The sequence below is a fragment of the Chenopodium album genome, chromosome 24 (assembly GCF_948465745.1).
Source record: "Chenopodium album chromosome 24, dcCheAlbu1.1, whole genome shotgun sequence".
NCBI classification, from domain to species: Eukaryota; Viridiplantae; Streptophyta; class Magnoliopsida; order Caryophyllales; family Amaranthaceae; genus Chenopodium; species Chenopodium album.
Genome location: NC_137857.1, coordinates 29,259,596 through 29,277,243, shown reverse-complemented (window position 1 = coordinate 29,277,243; position 17,648 = coordinate 29,259,596). Strand labels below are relative to the sequence as shown.

The 17,648-nt window shown below is 30.0% G+C and overlaps 2 protein-coding genes across 2 annotated transcripts; both read right to left on the bottom strand.

The window, feature by feature from the left end:
- Positions 1–7,523, bottom strand: LOC145611148 (GDSL esterase/lipase At4g18970-like). The gene is made up of 5 exons (XM_081666426.1): positions 5,985–7,523; positions 3,719–3,843; positions 2,299–2,538; positions 1,252–1,489; positions 1–482 (listed from the first exon to the last, which is right to left on the bottom strand). The coding sequence occupies exons 1-5, from the start codon at positions 6,211–6,213 to the stop codon at positions 268–270; spliced, it is 1,047 nt and encodes a 348-aa protein (XP_081522552.1). The 5' UTR covers positions 6,214–7,523; the 3' UTR covers positions 1–267.
- Positions 7,524–11,212: 3,689 nt separating this feature from the next.
- On the bottom strand, positions 11,213–15,544 carry LOC145612422 (GDSL esterase/lipase At4g18970-like). The gene is made up of 5 exons (XM_081667796.1): positions 15,284–15,544; positions 14,321–14,445; positions 12,897–13,136; positions 11,732–11,978; positions 11,213–11,623 (listed from the first exon to the last, which is right to left on the bottom strand). The coding sequence occupies exons 1-5, from the start codon at positions 15,513–15,515 to the stop codon at positions 11,391–11,393; spliced, it is 1,077 nt and encodes a 358-aa protein (XP_081523922.1). The 5' UTR covers positions 15,516–15,544; the 3' UTR covers positions 11,213–11,390.
- Between the last annotated feature and the right edge of the window lie 2,104 nt (positions 15,545–17,648).

Sequence of the window (17,648 nt, the reverse complement as noted above, 5' to 3'; positions counted from 1 at the left end):
CAATCAGCTAAAATGGAGATAACAAGATGAGAATGTTAAAAGACCAACTCAATCAAAAGTTTAACCCGGTGGTTGAATCCCAAGATTGGTTTATATATACTCTACCACATCCCCTCATACGAGAGTCCTTTGGGCTTGAAGTTATCTTATAGCTATACTAGGAAGATACAGTATATACCAGTATAATGTATATCACAAGAGTAATGTCAATATACAAGTTTGACATTATCTTTAATAAAGAACAATTATGGACAATAAATCTTGGTGCTAATTGGTAATCAATCGACTAATATTGATAGGATGCACAAATAAGGGATCTTGAGAGCTATATGAAGATATTGCAATTTGCTGATTTACAACTTGAGTTGGATGAATTCCGTCCATATATGCATACAACTTCCTATTTGGGCATGGTGGAGTGGATGACTTACACAGATTACTAATGGTTACTATTTCGCAACAAGTTGAATTCATGATCAAACCTGCAATATTTTTTCATGAATATAACATATAAAAATATATTTTTTAAAAAGGACAACAAATGTTACTTATAGATTAATCTTAGGGCGTATTCACTTCAGCTTAATATTAGTTCAGTTTAGTTCAACTCTAATAAGTTCTGTTCAATTTAGTTCAGTTTAGCTCTAATCAGTTTAGTTCAATTTAGTTCAGTTTAGCTTTAATCAGTTCAATTCAGTTCAACTTCTAATTTCCTTCTCTCATAAAATATTCATTTTAGCTTAGTTCAGATCAATTCAACTCCAATCAATTCAATTCAGTTCAGCTCAGTAAATGTGAACATAGCCTTAATCATTGAAGTCATTTTTATAAGTAAATGAAAAAAGTTTCAACTAGTACTCCAAAGTAAAATTTAGTTTAATTATTTACATGAATTACATATATATAGTAGTTTAGTAGTTAAATCATACGAAGTACAATGTAAGGGGAAAATAAAAATTCAAATATAATGATGAAAAATCAGTTTTACACAAAATTAAGTCGTAATTAATTTGCCAATTTTGTAGTTTAATTTGATATAATCAACAAAAGTTTGTTTCTTTTTTTACTTCCATTTATTGTAACAAGGTGCAAAATAAGTTAAAATAACTAATTAAAGCTACACACTTTTTACGCTCTTCATTCCTTCATTATTTCTTTTTATTTCAATATTACTTTTTATAAGATAGAGAAGTTTAAGTTGAAAGTAAAACGAATAGAAACAAAGAGAGTATATGATAATCGACAACCTACCCGGAAGAGCAGTTAAGTTTAAGATGGCAAAGGTATCAATGAATGTAAATTTGGCCCCATGAAGCTTTGTATTGAATTGATCCACAAGTGATACAAGCTTGGTATTAAAAAGTTGTACAGCTTGGTTCTTTTCTAATACACATGCAGTTGCAAAACTTTTTGTGACTTCAAATGGAAGGCAGCCTAATGGGCCCAGACCATAAACTGCTATCTTTCGTGCTCCGGAATCATATAGGGCCTATCAACAATAAATCACCCACAAAAAATGGCACACACAAAATTAGTACAGGATATTTCTTTTAAAAGTGTTAAATATAATATTAATACATTAATTTACGTGTGATTTTGCTATATATTTAATCATTCATACATACAATTAAGGAATTTGACAATTACCACATTCTGTTATGTCCATTTTAGCAATTACCATCTTCTATTTTTTTTTTTTTTTTTTTTTGAAAATTACCATTTTTTTTCAAAAACATTAAAAGTTACCTCTTTTTTGCCTCCCAACTACCACATGACGTTATTTTGGGCTTATTCTTTTCCTCTCCTCCCTATTTCCCTCACATTTCTCATTCCTAACTCGATTATCATCCCCCCTTTCACTTTTTTCCCCCAAACAATCAAAAACACTTCAATTCACACCTCCAAATCAAAATTGACGAACAATTATTGGTGGTTTGGGGGAAAAATGTGAAAGGGGAGAGATAATCCAAATAAGAATGAAAAATGTGAGGGAAATAGGGATGGAAGAGAAAGAATGGGCCCAAAATGACGTCACGTGTTAGTTGGGGGGCAAGAAAAATAGGGATGGAAGAGAAAGAATGGGCCCAAAATGACGTCACGTGTTAGTTGGGGGGCAAGAAGGTGATAACTTTTGATGTTTTTGAAAATAGAAGATGGTACTATTTTCAAAAAAAAAAAAAAAATAGAAGGTGTTAATTGCTAAAATGGATATAACAGAAGGTGGTAATTGTCAAAATTTCCTACAATTAATTATATCAAATTAAGAAAAGAAGATGAAGAAGAAGAAGAAAGCTAAACCTGTAACTGTGCTGTATATCGAGCAATGAGCATTGAAGAATATTCATCAGGAGAGTAGAATATGGAAAAAGGATAGAGTACTGGCAAGAAGTAGTTATTTATGTAGTCATTAGTGCCAATATTAACACTGTACAAACACTTGTTTAAGTAATTGCCAATTGATCCATTAACCTTCGATTCAAGCTTTGTGATTACCGTCTTGTAATTTTCTAATTGTCGATCCATCCACACTCGATCACCCTGAAAATGGTGAACGATTTACTTTTATTTTTAGTTTCTTTCAATACTTCTCATATTCGCAAAGTTTTATTTATATGCCTAGGCTTTCTCATTACTGAAGTTTTTTTCTTATCCAAAAAAGAAATTGCTGAAGTTTAATTCTTGTCACAAAAAAAAAAAAAAAAACAAACAAACAATTATTGAAGTTTAATTGTGAAACATTGTTAGGAATTTTTCATGTTTAAAGGTGAAAAAATTTGAAGGCTAATAAGCTACTCTAATTTAAGAATTGTAAGCCAATTTGTCATTTAAATGTAAATTAAAGTAAACAACATTACACATAGGGTTGTTCAGAGTGCGTTTGCAGTTTCAAATATGTGGTGTGGTTTTCGAAAATGACCGAATCGTGGTTTTGCGGTTTGATGCGGTTTTCAAATTATTTAGACCAAACTGCACTTTGATACGGTAGGTTTACACTGTTAATTAAACCATTTTTTTTTTAAAAAAAAAAATAAAATAAAAGAACTTAAAAGTATGATGTAATCTTTGACTATTTAGTAATTGAAGGTGTTCTCTCAAAAACAAAAAAAGTAATTCAAGGTTAAAAAAAGTTTAATATTCAAATTATAGGTTTATAATTACAAAATAAATTAAAAGTTTTTTTTTAAATAAAACATATAATTTTTTTTTTTAAATGTCATTAAATCGCAAATCGCATTTTGCGGTGCGTTTGGTTATAAGTGTGGTTTAGTGTGGTTTTGAAAAAAAATGCAAATTGCGGTTTGGTGTTGCTTAGGATCCAAATCGCACCGCGAACAACCCTAATTACAAAAAATTATGTAATTGCAACTTTACTTTAGGCCTGTTATTAGTTACTGAAAACAACTGATCTGAACTGAATTGAGCTGAAATGAATTGTTTATGAGAGTTGGAAATTAGAAATTGAAGTGAACTGAAATTAAGTTGAACAAAACAAGTTAGTGCTTGATTTTCAATTTTTTACTTTAAAAAAAATTGCAAAATTATGAAAATGCTACTAATGAGTTACAGCTTGATCATCTGATTATGATGATCTAATGATGCCGTTTTTTATATTATTATTATTTACTTTTTATAGTGCTAAACTACAACACTTTAAGAAAGACAAAAGACAAAAAAAAAAAAAAAAAAAAAAAAAAAAAAGTTGGGGTTAAAACAGTACCACATGATATGCGGTTTCTGTGAGAATTCCAGCGGAACCTGATGCGAAATTTACACCCTTTGATGCGTCTTGATCCGTATTGTTTCTATATGGCTCTATGAATCCTCCAAATCCCAAGAATTGGGCTGTACAATAAACATCTCAAAATGTACATATGATTTGAATCATTGGAATGCCACAAAATATAAGTACGATTTGAATCATTGGAATACTACGGATTACAAAGTAATACGAAGTATTTACCAAGTAATCCACCAAAAGTATTTTACACGAAAAAATTGTCCCAAATCTCTCACCATTTTCCTTATAATTATGCATTTTCCGGCAACAAAGGTTTTTGTTGTCTTTCTTTGCTCACTTGGAAAAAGGTTCTTTGGACGACCCAATTAATTCCAAGAACGACGACAAATTTGCATTTTTACGTCAATCATAAACAATTTAGGCCGGAAAATGGGAATGGGTGTCAACAATTGACAAGATAGTGCACTTTTTAGGTTATTATTTTTGCAATCTCTATTTGAAAAGGCTACAATTGGCCTAGTCAAAGTGAGTACCTTAAATGCTTTATTTGACAAATTTCCTTTGTTTAGATGTTAAATGCTTCCCACCTAGGACATCATATATTGAATAAGATTATGGTTAGATTTCAGGAAAACTCCTCAACTTGGAGTGCGTACCATTGATCAAAATATATGTATATATATATATATATATGTGTGTATATATATATATACAATATATATATATATATATATATATATATATATATATATATATATATATATATATATATATATATATATATATATGTGTGTGTGTGTGTGTGTGTATATATGTATATATATATATGTGTGTGTGTATATATATGTATATATAATATGTGTGTGTATATATATATGTATATATATATATGTGTGTATATATATATATATATATATATATATATATATATATATATATATATATATATATATATATATATATATATATATATATATATATATATATATATATATAATATGTGTGTGTGTGTATATATATATATATATGTGTGTGTGTGTGTGTATATATATATATATATATATATATATATATATATATATATATATATATATATATATATATATATATATATATATATATATATAATATATGTGTGTGTGTGTATATATGTGTGTGTGTGTGTGTGTGTATTAGCGTTTACACGGCTAATAATTCTATATACATATATATATTAGCGTTTACACGACTAATAATTCTAATCAGGTTAGAAAAACTAGTACGATTTAGACAAATATTATCATTATACAACTTCGGCACATACGAGCTATTGAGCTAACCAAAAACCAACGTTCGTAATGAAAAGTACCATTATCTATTAGAAATGAAGGTCGTATTATTTTAATTGTAATTAACTACCTTATAAAGTAGAAAATGTTGTAATTGAGTACCTTCCACCGAAATGACATGCCCCCTTTTCCCCCAAATTTTCTCGCTTTACACCAATTTAGCCCATAAAATCATCAAAGGGGTTGCAAATAAGTAGTATAAAATATGATTAATCGTATTGTTAAGGAAAAGAGTTGGTGTAAAGCGGGTTAATTTGGGGGAATGAGGGAATTAAGTCATTAAATGGTCAAGTGACATGGTTAACGCCGGGAAATAAAAGTCAAATGTGTTACGTTACAACACTTTATACTTTATAAGGTAGTTAATTACAACATTTTATTTTTAGGTTGTTTTTCGCAAAATCCGGAATTTAAAAGGTAGTTCTTCACAATAAAATCCATAAAATCAATTACTTTGTAAGGCTAATTAGCCAAATTGGTATAAAAGTTAGCACCCTTGTGACATATTGGTATAAAAGTTATCGCCGGCGACATATTGGTATTAAAGTTAACAAGTTTTGACAAATTGGTATAAAAGTTAGCTACCGGCGATATATTAGTATAAAAGTTAACAAATTGCGACAAATTGGTATAAAAATTAACATGTTGTGACATTTCACCCTTTTTTCTTGCCAAAGGAGTTTTTTTTTTTAATTATTAATTTTATTTGTTGTTAATTCTCATTTTATGCAAATAATTCTCTCCTCCATGCTCATGCACAAATAATCCTCAAAAAAAAGAATGAAAAGAGAAATTATTATGATTTAATGTCTCAAAAGTTAAAATTGGCATAGTTTATTTGTAATTAAGCATGCACATTTTATTTTCCTATACATATATAATATATTTATAATCAAACATAAATATAGTAAACTTACCGATATAATCTACACAATTGAGACCATTGGTAAACCTTCCGGTGGGAGTTCCTCCTGGAAAATCAACACCATATGGTGGATAATTGGCTTTAGCTAGTGAAAACAGCGCATTATTATTGCCTGCATCTGAGTATGAGTCTCCAAATATGAAGAAACATGGCACTTTTGGTTCACAATTAGCCAAAGTTAAGCACATAAGAAATATGAAACTGGATAAACTTCTCCACATTTTTTTGGGGTAATTTTTGTTGTATTATATTGAGAAAATTTTCAATCTAGCAATTAACAACATGTATATGCATAATAAACTTCTGATACATTAAGGCATGTTAAGATTTTGTTTCAAAAAAAAAAAAGGCATGTTAAGATTTTGTTTATAAAAGATTTAAATTATTCTCCATAATTTTATGTCCACACAAAAAAGTTAGAGAGAGAAAAAAGGACAACTATCATCGAACTGTAAGATTTTGATTGACATTAATTTAGACAATTAGATGGTTGACAACTATCATGAGGTTGAGTGAACTTTTTTATTTTGGGGGTAGGTAATCAAGGCTGTTTAACATATACCTAATCCTAACTGATAGAATATGATAAATATTCTAGATATTATTTTGTATAGAAGGATATATTTTTGTAAATATTCTGGAATTATCTTGTGAATTTACCTAACGTGTTTAGGGCTCCTATTGTAACCCTATATATATTATTCAATGGAATACACTCCAACCCAAAGAGTTTACAGTATCTAACATGGTATCAGAGCTTTAGGTTATGATCTAGCTTCCGCAATTTATTTTTTTAAATTGATAACTTTTTTTTGTGTTACTAGTTAATCATAAAATGGAAAGTATAATAATATAAAAATAATCAATACGGAGTATCATTTTATTACATTAACTTATTAAAAATCTTTGCAAATGACTAATATAAAGGTATAAAAAAAATATGAAATAAACTTGGAAAAAATATTTTGGTCATTGAAAAGAATCTAATTACAGAAGATTTGGAAAAATAAAAATAAAAATATTTCGGTGGGAAATTAACCGACACAGTCAAATTTGACACAATTGCCTATGATCTAATTTGACCATTCAATGTCACAAAAAAAAAAAAAAAAAAAAAAAAATTGACCATTCAATCTATCTAACTATATATTAAAAGGTGTTCCTTTCAAATTAATAGTGCAACGTAGCACTATTCAAAGTATACGAGTCATGTCACAACGCCACGTAAGTTTGCCACTTTATTTATCAAAATAAAATTACTTTGAGCTAGATTCAAACCTATAACCTCTGATACATAAATGTAATACATTTACCATCTCAACCAACTTTTACTAATGTTTCAAATTTCACATATCTATTATGTAAATTAGAGGTAATATAATTCATTTATTTTTCACACGATTAGAATACACATACATACATACAAGGTAAAAAAATTGACATCCGCGGTACTGCCCGAACCGCTACACACATACACTAACTATACAGACAATTGAACATAATTGTTAAATTGAAGAAATACACAACTAGCAATTTGGGGCATCGCCCGGGACACACACTAGTTTAATAATTCAGTATAAGTGAAAATAGAAAAAAAAATAATAAATCTTAAGCAATTATGAAACTATATACTAATACCCATTTAACAAAATTTAACATGATAAATTTTTTTAAAATGAAATTTAATTGTAAGAAATATAGTCAAAATTAGTATATTAATATTGAAAAAGTCAAATTTTGTCAATTATAATTAAACATAGATAGTAACACGTAATTATGTGTTGAAGAAAAGAGGAGAGGAAGAAAGACTATATTTAAGAGCATCTCCAATGATTAATTTTATGATTTGCTTGTAATAAATATATAAAATGCATATCTATATACTTACCATTAAAGAACGAAAAAACTGAGTATCTTGTAATTTTACAAGCTACTATCTATAGCCCAAATATGTTACATGCTTAATTGAAAAAAGAGACAATGAAACTCCACTCATATCGTGACATATGTGTACAACCAAAAAAAAAAGTTAATTTTTTTTCCAAACTACAACATTGTAGGCTTGTAGCTCACTGAAAACTTTGTAAACTAAAAATTGCAGTATCTTGAAAATTGATGTGGCATGGTAGCTTACCATATATACCATTAGAGACTCCAATTGTTGCTTATAAGGACCTGCATGCTATATTAATTTAATTCTCTAGCTACCAGCTTATTCCCACCGGGGAGAGAGAAAAAGTGTCTCTTTCAAACTATTATAGCCAAAATTAAACATGTTACGTGCTTGATTGAAAATAAAGCTCCACCAATAATGTGACATGTGTATTGTATTTAAGTTTTTATATTTTATATTCTTTTATATTTTCTATTTTTCGTAAGCTACTACAACTACAAGCTATAAATTGTAGCCAATTATTGAGAGAGCATATATAGGGTTGGTGAAAAACTTACCCGACCCGAAAGGTTTATTTGAAATCGAATTGTTTTCGAACTGGTTGAATCCGAAATTTTTTCATTCAAATCTGATTTGGAATCTTCTCGAACTTAACTTGAAATCAATTTACCCGGTAATTTACCATCCGAACCCAACTTAGTATCGACTCATTGTTTATTCGAAACCAATAAAACCCAATAATACAAGAACTAAATTCAATTTAACTCAAAAAAAATCTACCTGAAACCATTTACACCCAAGAAATACCTCATTTACCCGACCCTTAATCAACCCTATCCAAAACTACCCACGACCCCATTAAGGTCGACCCAAAAATTATTAGTTAATTAGTTATCGACTTATTGATTATAGTGGAGACCAAAGAGGGATTTTAAATATAAATTGTAGTTCATGAGGGTTATACATAATCTTGAGTAGAAGAGAGAAATTCTAAAACGCTTGTTAAATAGGGTTGATAGGAGTGGAAGATAATTTATATACTTGTGTAAAATAAATAAATAAATAAAAACTTAATAATGAGTTTAATATTACATATGATTGTTTCAAACTAAGATCTAATCAAAACTAAATTGATTTGAACTGAAATCTAACTGAATCCGAATTGACCTGCTCCAATGTCTATCAAATCCATTTTGACTCAAATAAACCCAATTAAATCCGACTCTAAGCTCACCTTAACTCAATATGACTCGACCCGAATTCGATTTATACCTGACCAAACTTAGACCCACCTTTGACTCGAATACAATTAAGCTTGATCTGACTTGATTTGATTTGATAGGATAAAATAACCTATCATTACTCTATCCAAACACCCCTACCCATTGTGGGTTACCCAAACTCCATCTGGGTAACCGATTTGACACCTCTAATTAATGTTAATTACTTGGATTTATGATATGGGATGCACACACACACATATAATATAATATATAATATATATATATATATATATAATATAATATAATATATATAATATATAATATATATATATATATATAATATATAATATTTATATATAATATATATAATATATATATATATATTTATTTATTTTAAGATCATGTGAGAATCAAGGTGTATAATGAGAACTAGAAACCAATTTGATGGCTTACAATTCATCCGCTTTCATTAATGGCATATTTGTAATTTCTTAACTTTTTTTCCCAATTTTTTAAACTTTTAAGTCAATTTTATTTTATTTTATGACTGACTTCATTTACCCTTACTATCATTTACCTTTTAGAAATGAAACTGGAAATTACTTTGAAAAGTTGAAATATTACAAAAATGTCCTTAATGACACGGGAAGCATATGGACCATCCAATTAACATGATCTAAGGGTCTAGATTAGTTCATAGTTCTCATTTTAGCTTTGGTTCTCATGCATTTTTAATATACTAAATAGTTTTTGGATCCGGGCGATGCCCCGGATTATTACATGGAATTGAACATTTATATACATTGTAATGTATGATTTAATTTTCTTGCAATTAAATTTGTTGTTTATATAGTCATTTGCTACATATTAATTTTTTGTATTCAAATGATTGCATAAAAAATTACCTAGCTTGGTGGTAAGATACTTAGTTCAAGAATTAGAGGTTGTGGGTTCAATTCTTGCGGAGAACTTTTTTTTTTTTTTTTTTTTTTTTTTAATTATTGTGAGTCCATGACATGGAATGAAAAACAAATGGAAGAAGAGCCACGTGGCGTAATGAATAGTTGAGTAGGTGACGTGGTGTAGTGAGGAGAGCTTACGTGACACGTGGACGTTCTTAGGAACGCCTTTTAATATATTAGTATAGATATAGATGTTCATATATTTTTTGATGTGTTCACATTTTATTGCTAAATGTTCACTTTATTTACGTGTTTATTTTTTATTATTAAAATTTCATTTTTAAGTGTTCATCATTTTTTTTTTGTACAAGATGCTCATTTTTAAGGTCGTGGTCAAGCAATTCTATGATTGTTTTTATGACTTTTTGTCAAAAACTATCCGATAGAACCCAAATTTTGTGAGAAATTACGTAATAAAAAAAATGTTGTAACAAACTACCTAATAATGGTAAAATGTTGTAATAAAAAACTATTGAAGAAAAGGTAAGTGTTGTAAAATACTACTTATACTAGATTCCACCATTGACCAACCTCAAAACATTCTCAAAACCACCGCTTTCGTCCCCAAAATTAACACAACTTGCTTGTAATCGCCTCCACCAAAGCTAAACCATCTTTCAACCCAAAATCACCACCTCTAACCCTAAAAACTACCATCCCGAAGCACTAAATGTACCCTCACCAACTCGAAATGTCCTCCAACCACCCCGAATATAACCTTACCACCTTGAAAACCAATCCTCACGGTCGTTTCGAGGAGTGTGTTAAGGTAAATCAACATCATAAAATTAAGTCAACGGTGAAAATAAGGTCAAAGGTAGTATCTTATAGCATTTTACCTATTATTAGGTAGTATTTTACAATATTTATCACAAAATTTTTGTTTTATTAGGTAGTTTCTCACAAAAAGTTCTTGTTTTTAACATATTCACTTTTTAATACTACTCCGTAGTGTTCAGTTTTTTTTACATATTTTTTTTTTTTTTACGTGTTTTAATTTCTTTTACTAAATGTTCAATTTCATTTTTTAGGGTATGATGCAGCTATCCGACATAGCTAAAACTTATTGAAACATAAGAATAATTGTGCCTTTCGCTATTGCTTTTCACTAAACATGAGCCCCTGTACAATAGGGACGCTGGGACGGTTGGAAAATGATCTTAATAAAAGCAAATGTTTCAATTCAAACGGACCATTGTCAATTGATCGTTACTAGCTCAATTTTATTTGCAGCATAAAAAAGAAATACACATTTGCAAATTACGTGATTTAAATCACATTTATTTATTCTAAATACCAAGAGCCAATTTTGGTACGTATCAGTATAATGCCCTAAGCTGACTGATAGCTAACTGACTGATACTCATCGGATGAACAAACACAGGAACCGGAGTACTATATGAAATTGTTGCAATCAGTTCATTCAGAATTTCAGTTGGATGAAGTCCGTCGTAGAATGAATATAGGGTACGAATCGCGCAAGGCTGACTAAATGGCACACATTGGAAATCACTAGTCCTCACTTGGCAACAAGTCGAGTTTGTGATAACACCTGCAATAGTTGTTTAACACGTATGTATATTAGCACGGGAACAATCTAGTATATAGATATAGTACGTAGATCTTAAATAAAAATTCATTAATTGCCTCGTCGACCTACCAGGAGGAAGAGGATTTAAGGTTTGGATGGCAAAGAAATCAATGAATGTAAATTTGGCCCCAACGAGATTTGCATTGAAGGAGTCGATAAGTGTAACAAGATTCTTATTGAAAAGCTGGACTGCGACGTTGATTTCTTGTACACATTGTAGTGTTGATGTATTAAATCTAGCCTTTTCAGCTGGAGTGCAACCTATTTGACCTAAACCAAATATGGCAAACTTCCTTGCTCCTGAATTATACAGTACCTTCACACAATAAACATGATAAAAATATGTCTTAACACAATTTTTTTTGTTTATTAAATACTCCGTATAATAGAATAAATAGTTAAAATTATTACTACGTATACTATAAGCACATACTTTTCCCGTTGTTTCATACTAGCACTATAAGGGTTTGTACACTACTCAATTACTCATACACTTTTTTAAAAACAATTACTCATACACTTTCCTTCAACCACATTTTTTTGGGAGAATCGGTCAAAAATGGTTATAATATGGGACCTTAAAATTAGTTGTTATAACTTATACTTCCTCCATTTCTTTATAGTTGTAACACACACTTTATCATGGTATTTAAGAAAAGTGGACCTCGCTTGTTATAATACACTTAAAATGGAGTTAAAAGGTTCTTAGGAGTATAATCAAGTGAGCCATGTGTTTTAATTAAAGGTAATAGTACGAAGTACAATTTTTACCATAAAAACCTTTCTTTTATGGTGTTGCAAGTATTGTGACATTTTCATTTTAGGGAAATGTTACAACTATAAAGAATCGAAGGAAGTATGCAATATAGTCGGTGTAAGTTTTTTTTAATTTTTATTTATTTTTTATTTTTAAAGGTAAGGAGAAAGGTCCATACCTTACCTCTACCCTCACGGTTTTTTGTTCTGGTTTTTCCGGGTCAGAAACTTTAGGAGTGAGGGGTGAAAGGTAAGGGATACCCACCCTCAAAGTGTCACTAGTGGCCTAGTGGGGATAAAACCTCCAAGGTACAATCCTTATACCATTTGTCCATATTAAATGACTATATTCTATGAATATTTAATTATAGTTTTTGAATGCTTTAGCTAGTTTTTTGAACCATTTTGTTGTTTCTTTAAATTCAGTTTGGATTTTTGGATAGGATAAGCGAGGAGTAGCTAGAAACAAATAAAATACCTGTAATTGTGCTCGATATCGATCAATGAGTAGATTGGCAAATTGGTCAGGTGTGAAGAGCCTCTTAGAAGGAAACAATTGTGGCATGAAGTAATTGTTGATGTAGTCATCACTACCAATATTAACAGTGTACAAGCACTTGTTTAAGTAGTTTGCTACTGGACCTTGAACCTTTGATTGAAGCCTTGAGATTATCATCATATAATTTTGTAATTGTCGATCCATCCACATTCGATCACCCTGAAATGGCAGAGAAAACATATGCTAAATACAAAAATAGCTAGCACTTGTAAAAACAGGCTGTTACCTAGGCTTACCTCTTTTATGAAGAATGTGTTAAAAATGAATTTAAAAAAAAAAAAGATACTACCTCTGCTTCACATTACTCGCAACAAAGAAATATTTTCATGTCTCACAATTAATATCCCTTTGTTGCGAGTAATGCGAAGCGAAGGTAGTACATTAATGGGCTAGAAATCTAGAATTACAAGGATGGGAGTTTGAAATATTTTGAATGAAAGTTGAAAAAACAAACTCTGAAATTAATATATAGATTATTATAAAAGTTAATATTCGTAAATTACAAATGGAGACAAATCATCAAACAAGATTACAGTTATTGTATTTCTCTCTCTTCAAAAAACCCTAAAATTTTTCTTGTTCTCTCTCTTCAAACCTAGCCATCGATTTTTATCGATGGTAAGCCCCAAGTGCTCCTTTATTTTAACGTCTTTAGTCAATAAAGATCACCAACAATATGATGATTATAGTCAGTCCCTCCATGTAGGGTTTAGTATTATTTGTTTGTTTGTTTTTAGCGTGTACAGAATACAAATTTGGAAAATTCGTCTAGTAAATTTGTGGAATTGCGGGTATGTTGGTATAGGGGTGTAGATTTAGAAGATTTGTCTTGCAAATATGCAGATCTTGATGACCAATCAAGTTTTATCACTTTTGCGACTATACATCAATGGAGCTTCGTTAAAAACAATGCAAAGACATCTAAAATTACCCAGGATCAGTTTAGAAGCGATGCCATTAGTTTAAGGGTGTTTAATTCTTGTATTGAGAATTGAGATCTTTTAAGGGAAGATTGTAAATGTCGAATGACGATTATTATTTAATGAATTCACCCCCTCCCTATTCTATAAAAAAAAAAAAAAAAAAAATTACAGTTGTTGTGTTTTGACTTATTGACTGTATTTATTGATAAAATATTAGATTGCATCAACATTTTATATATATATATATATATATATATATATATATATTAAACAACTTAGATAAACAAAAGGAGTACTACTAGTCTACTAGTTTACCTTTTTATTCAATATAATACGGAGAAAAACTCAAAAACAAGCTAGAATAAATTAAACCATTTAAAATAAATTAAAGCATTTAGAAATCAATAAAAATATTCATACCAAGTTTGATCCAGTTTCCATGAGAATTCCACCAGCTTCTGATGCAAAATTAATGCCACTTAATATATCTTGATCTGTATGATTGCTGTATGGTTTTATTAAATTCGGGAACCCCAAGAATTGAGCTGTTGAATAAACACATTAAAATTAGGAAAAAAAAAAAAAACAATTCATTTAATTAGTCTGTGTGTTTTGGTGGAAAATTGTTAAATTCCGAAACAATATAAAATGGGTTCTCCAATGTGGGACACTCATAAGTGGAATACAATGGGTTTCAACACTCCCCCTCACTTATGAGTGTCCTTAAAACTTCAGAGCTAACTGGATAAGGCCAGATCAATAATCTTCTTAGGGGCTGGACATCCTGTGAAGGTAAATCCTTATCCAGTAGCGATTAAATACCCAGTTTAGAAGAGACCCGCAACCCAGGCTCTGATACCATGTTAAATTCCGAAACAATATGAAATGGGCCTGGGCAACCCGAACAAGGAGGAGGAGAGTTTGGGCCACAAACAAGGCTTTGGAGCTTCCATACTAAAACCAATTGACAATAGTAGGAGGTACTGCTCTACCTTATAAAGTGAAACCATCTCTCCTCTTTCTCCAATACGGGACACTCATAAGTGGACTACAATGGGTTTCAACAAAAATATTTTCATTTTATAAAGAAAGTATGCCACAAATTCTTCTTTACTTTTCACTTCTCTATTTCTATCCTCTATCATATCATTCCCCTCCCTTTTACTTCAATTTTTCATTTTCTCCATTAGTTTTCCTAAAATCAAATAAACAAAGTAAAATCCCTAGCTTCCATAATCATGTTTTCTATTGAACTTTGTTTTCTTTTGAAAAAAACTATTTACGAAATATGTTTTCTATCAAAACAAACAAGTCTTCGTGTAATTACATATTTACATTAGAGTAATATAAGGATCAAAGAAATGAATGCTAGTGTTTACTTACTGATAAAGTCTACAATAGTGCGGCCATTGGTAAACCTTTCAGGTCCGCTAGGAAAATCAACTCCATACGGCGGATAATTTGCTTTAGCCATTGTTCTGAGCTCATTGTTGTTACCAGCATCCGATAACGAGTCACCGAAAATGAAGTGACAAGGTACTATCGGTGACGCTCCATTAGCAAACAAAACAAAGCAAAAAAAAGCAAGAACAAAGATAGTTGTAACTCTCAACATTTTTTAGGGGAATTTGCTTGCTTAAAAAAGGTTACTTGCGAATTGTGATACTTAAAATGCATAACTGTTATGTATATATAGCACGGAGTTATGGATAACAATCATCGGATGTTTAATGCCTTGTTTGACATTTATGGAATGATTTATCAGATGATAACTGACTGCATTAATTAGTAGTTTAACATTATTTGATTTTCAACTATTGATTACAAGACTTCTACTGTATGTGTAATAATTTAATAGTTTTTTCTTTTTTCTTTTTTTTTTTTCTTTTTAATCATAAACTTTTAAACCTAAAATTCTCAAAATCTAATCAATTCCCTTATTTTTATTTTTAAATAACATCCAAATAGCTTCCAACCTTCCAAATTAAAAACAAAAATTTGTACGTTAGAATGGATGGCGAGACTTTATATTCTTCTGTTATGTTCGGATTTCTCTCTATCTTAAGGGCCTGTTCATATTTACTGAATTGAGCTTAACTGAACTGAACTGAACTGATTGGAGCTGAACTGAAATGAATTGAGCTGAAATGAAGATTTTATGTGAGAGGAAAATTAAGAGCTGAACTGAACTGAACTGAATTGATTGGAGCTGAACTGAACTGAAATTAAGTAAATGTGAACAGACCCTAAGTTTGTCTCAATTATAATCTAAGCTATGTATAAAATTTAACTTTATATTATGTTATGTTATCTACTAATAAATTATTGGAAAACTTTTGTATACACCCGGTTTTCAGTAATCTACTGTACATCGGGTACACTTTTGTCAGATTTAGTGTCACTTTTGTCAAATTTAGTATCACTTTTGTCAAATTTGTCAATAAAGCATAAATAACTCATATATATCAAGGTAACTTTTATGCGTTTTTAGTGTAACTTTTGCGTATTTTATTGTCACTTTATAACGGATGTTCAGTAATTTACTGAACATCCGTTTTATTTAAAATTTTGTGTAAATTATTATTCTTAAAAATATTCGGATGATCTTTTTTTCAATAAAATACAAGGTTGAGACATACTTCATATTACGAGTATAAAATTTTTAGTTAAGGAAAATTCGAATTTTCTTAATACTTTATGTCTTTACTTGTTTTTGAAAGCTTTCAACTCTATTATTTTAGATCTTGTTTTTGGCAGAAACTTTATTACCTTACTCCTCTTACCTCACCATATATATATTTACATATTTTTTGCTCACTTTTTCTTACATTATTACCTACATTTAGCTTACACCTTTCCAAACTTTTACGGAATATACATACACCTCCGAATGTTATCCATAATTTACACTCACCCATCAAAACAAACTTAAAAATAAATCGAATGTATTATAAAATATTGTATATCCGTTATAAAGTGTTGAGTCCAAGATAAAACCCACATGTGAGTGGTGTGTTGTCCTACATTATTTGAGTGTATAAGTGTTGGAAAGTGTATCCCACATTGAAAAAACAAGAAAGTTGTGTCCACTTTATAAGGCTAAGGGGCTAATCCCCTCATTGTCATATGGTTTTGAGGTGTAACCTCCTTGGACTTGTATAGTGGACAGTTGTAACGGGTGTGACCCAAACCCGTTTATCATGGTATCAAAGCCAGGTTAGGCTGTGTTGTGATCTGGGCCATTATTATGGACAACTCACATGTTAGGGGGAGTGTTGAGCCCAAGAGAAAACCTACATGTGAGTGGTGTGTTGTCCCATATTAAATGAGTGTATAAGTATTAGGAAGTATATCCACTTTATAAGGCTAAGGGGTTAATTCCCTCATTGTCATATGGTTTTGAGGTAAAACCTCCTTTAACTTGTATAGTGGACAATTGTGCGGGTGTGACACATACCAGTTTATCATAAAATTACTTTAAAATGAGCTAAAAATTAATCTAATATGAATAAAAGTTACCTTGATATAAATAAAAGTAACAAAGTATTTATGCTTTAGCAATAAAAGTTACCCTTGATGACTTGATGTACATCTAAACACATGATGACCTTTAATCCCTTAAAAAAAAAAAAACAAAAAAACAAAAAAAAGAAAAGAAAAGCATGACCTTTTACATTTTGCTTTAGTCTAATCAATTCGTCAATTTTCAATGATTGAGGCGAGGTTTATTAGCTTTGATAAAAAGTGC

Excerpts from the sequence above, each read along its gene's own strand:
- LOC145612422 (XM_081667796.1), bottom strand. The coding sequence starts at position 15,515 with ATGTTGAGAGTTACAACTATCTTTGTTCTTGCTTTTTTTTGCTTTGTT. Across the intron at positions 14,446-15,283 it reads CACTATTGTAGACTTTATCA|CTCAATTCTTGGGGTTCCCG; the intron begins GTAAGTAAACAC and ends TTTATTCAACAG. Across the intron at positions 11,979-12,896 it reads GATATCGAGCACAATTACAG|GTACTGTATAATTCAGGAGC; the intron begins GTATTTTATTTG and ends TATTGTGTGAAG.
- LOC145611148 (XM_081666426.1), bottom strand. The coding sequence starts at position 6,213 with ATGTGGAGAAGTTTATCCAGTTTCATATTTCTTATGTGCTTAACTTTG. Across the intron at positions 3,844-5,984 it reads CAATTGTGTAGATTATATCG|CCCAATTCTTGGGATTTGGA; the intron begins GTAAGTTTACTA and ends TTTATTGTACAG. Across the intron at positions 483-1,251 it reads AAACTTAACTGCTCTTCCGG|GTTTGATCATGAATTCAACT; the intron begins GTAGGTTGTCGA and ends AAAATATTGCAG.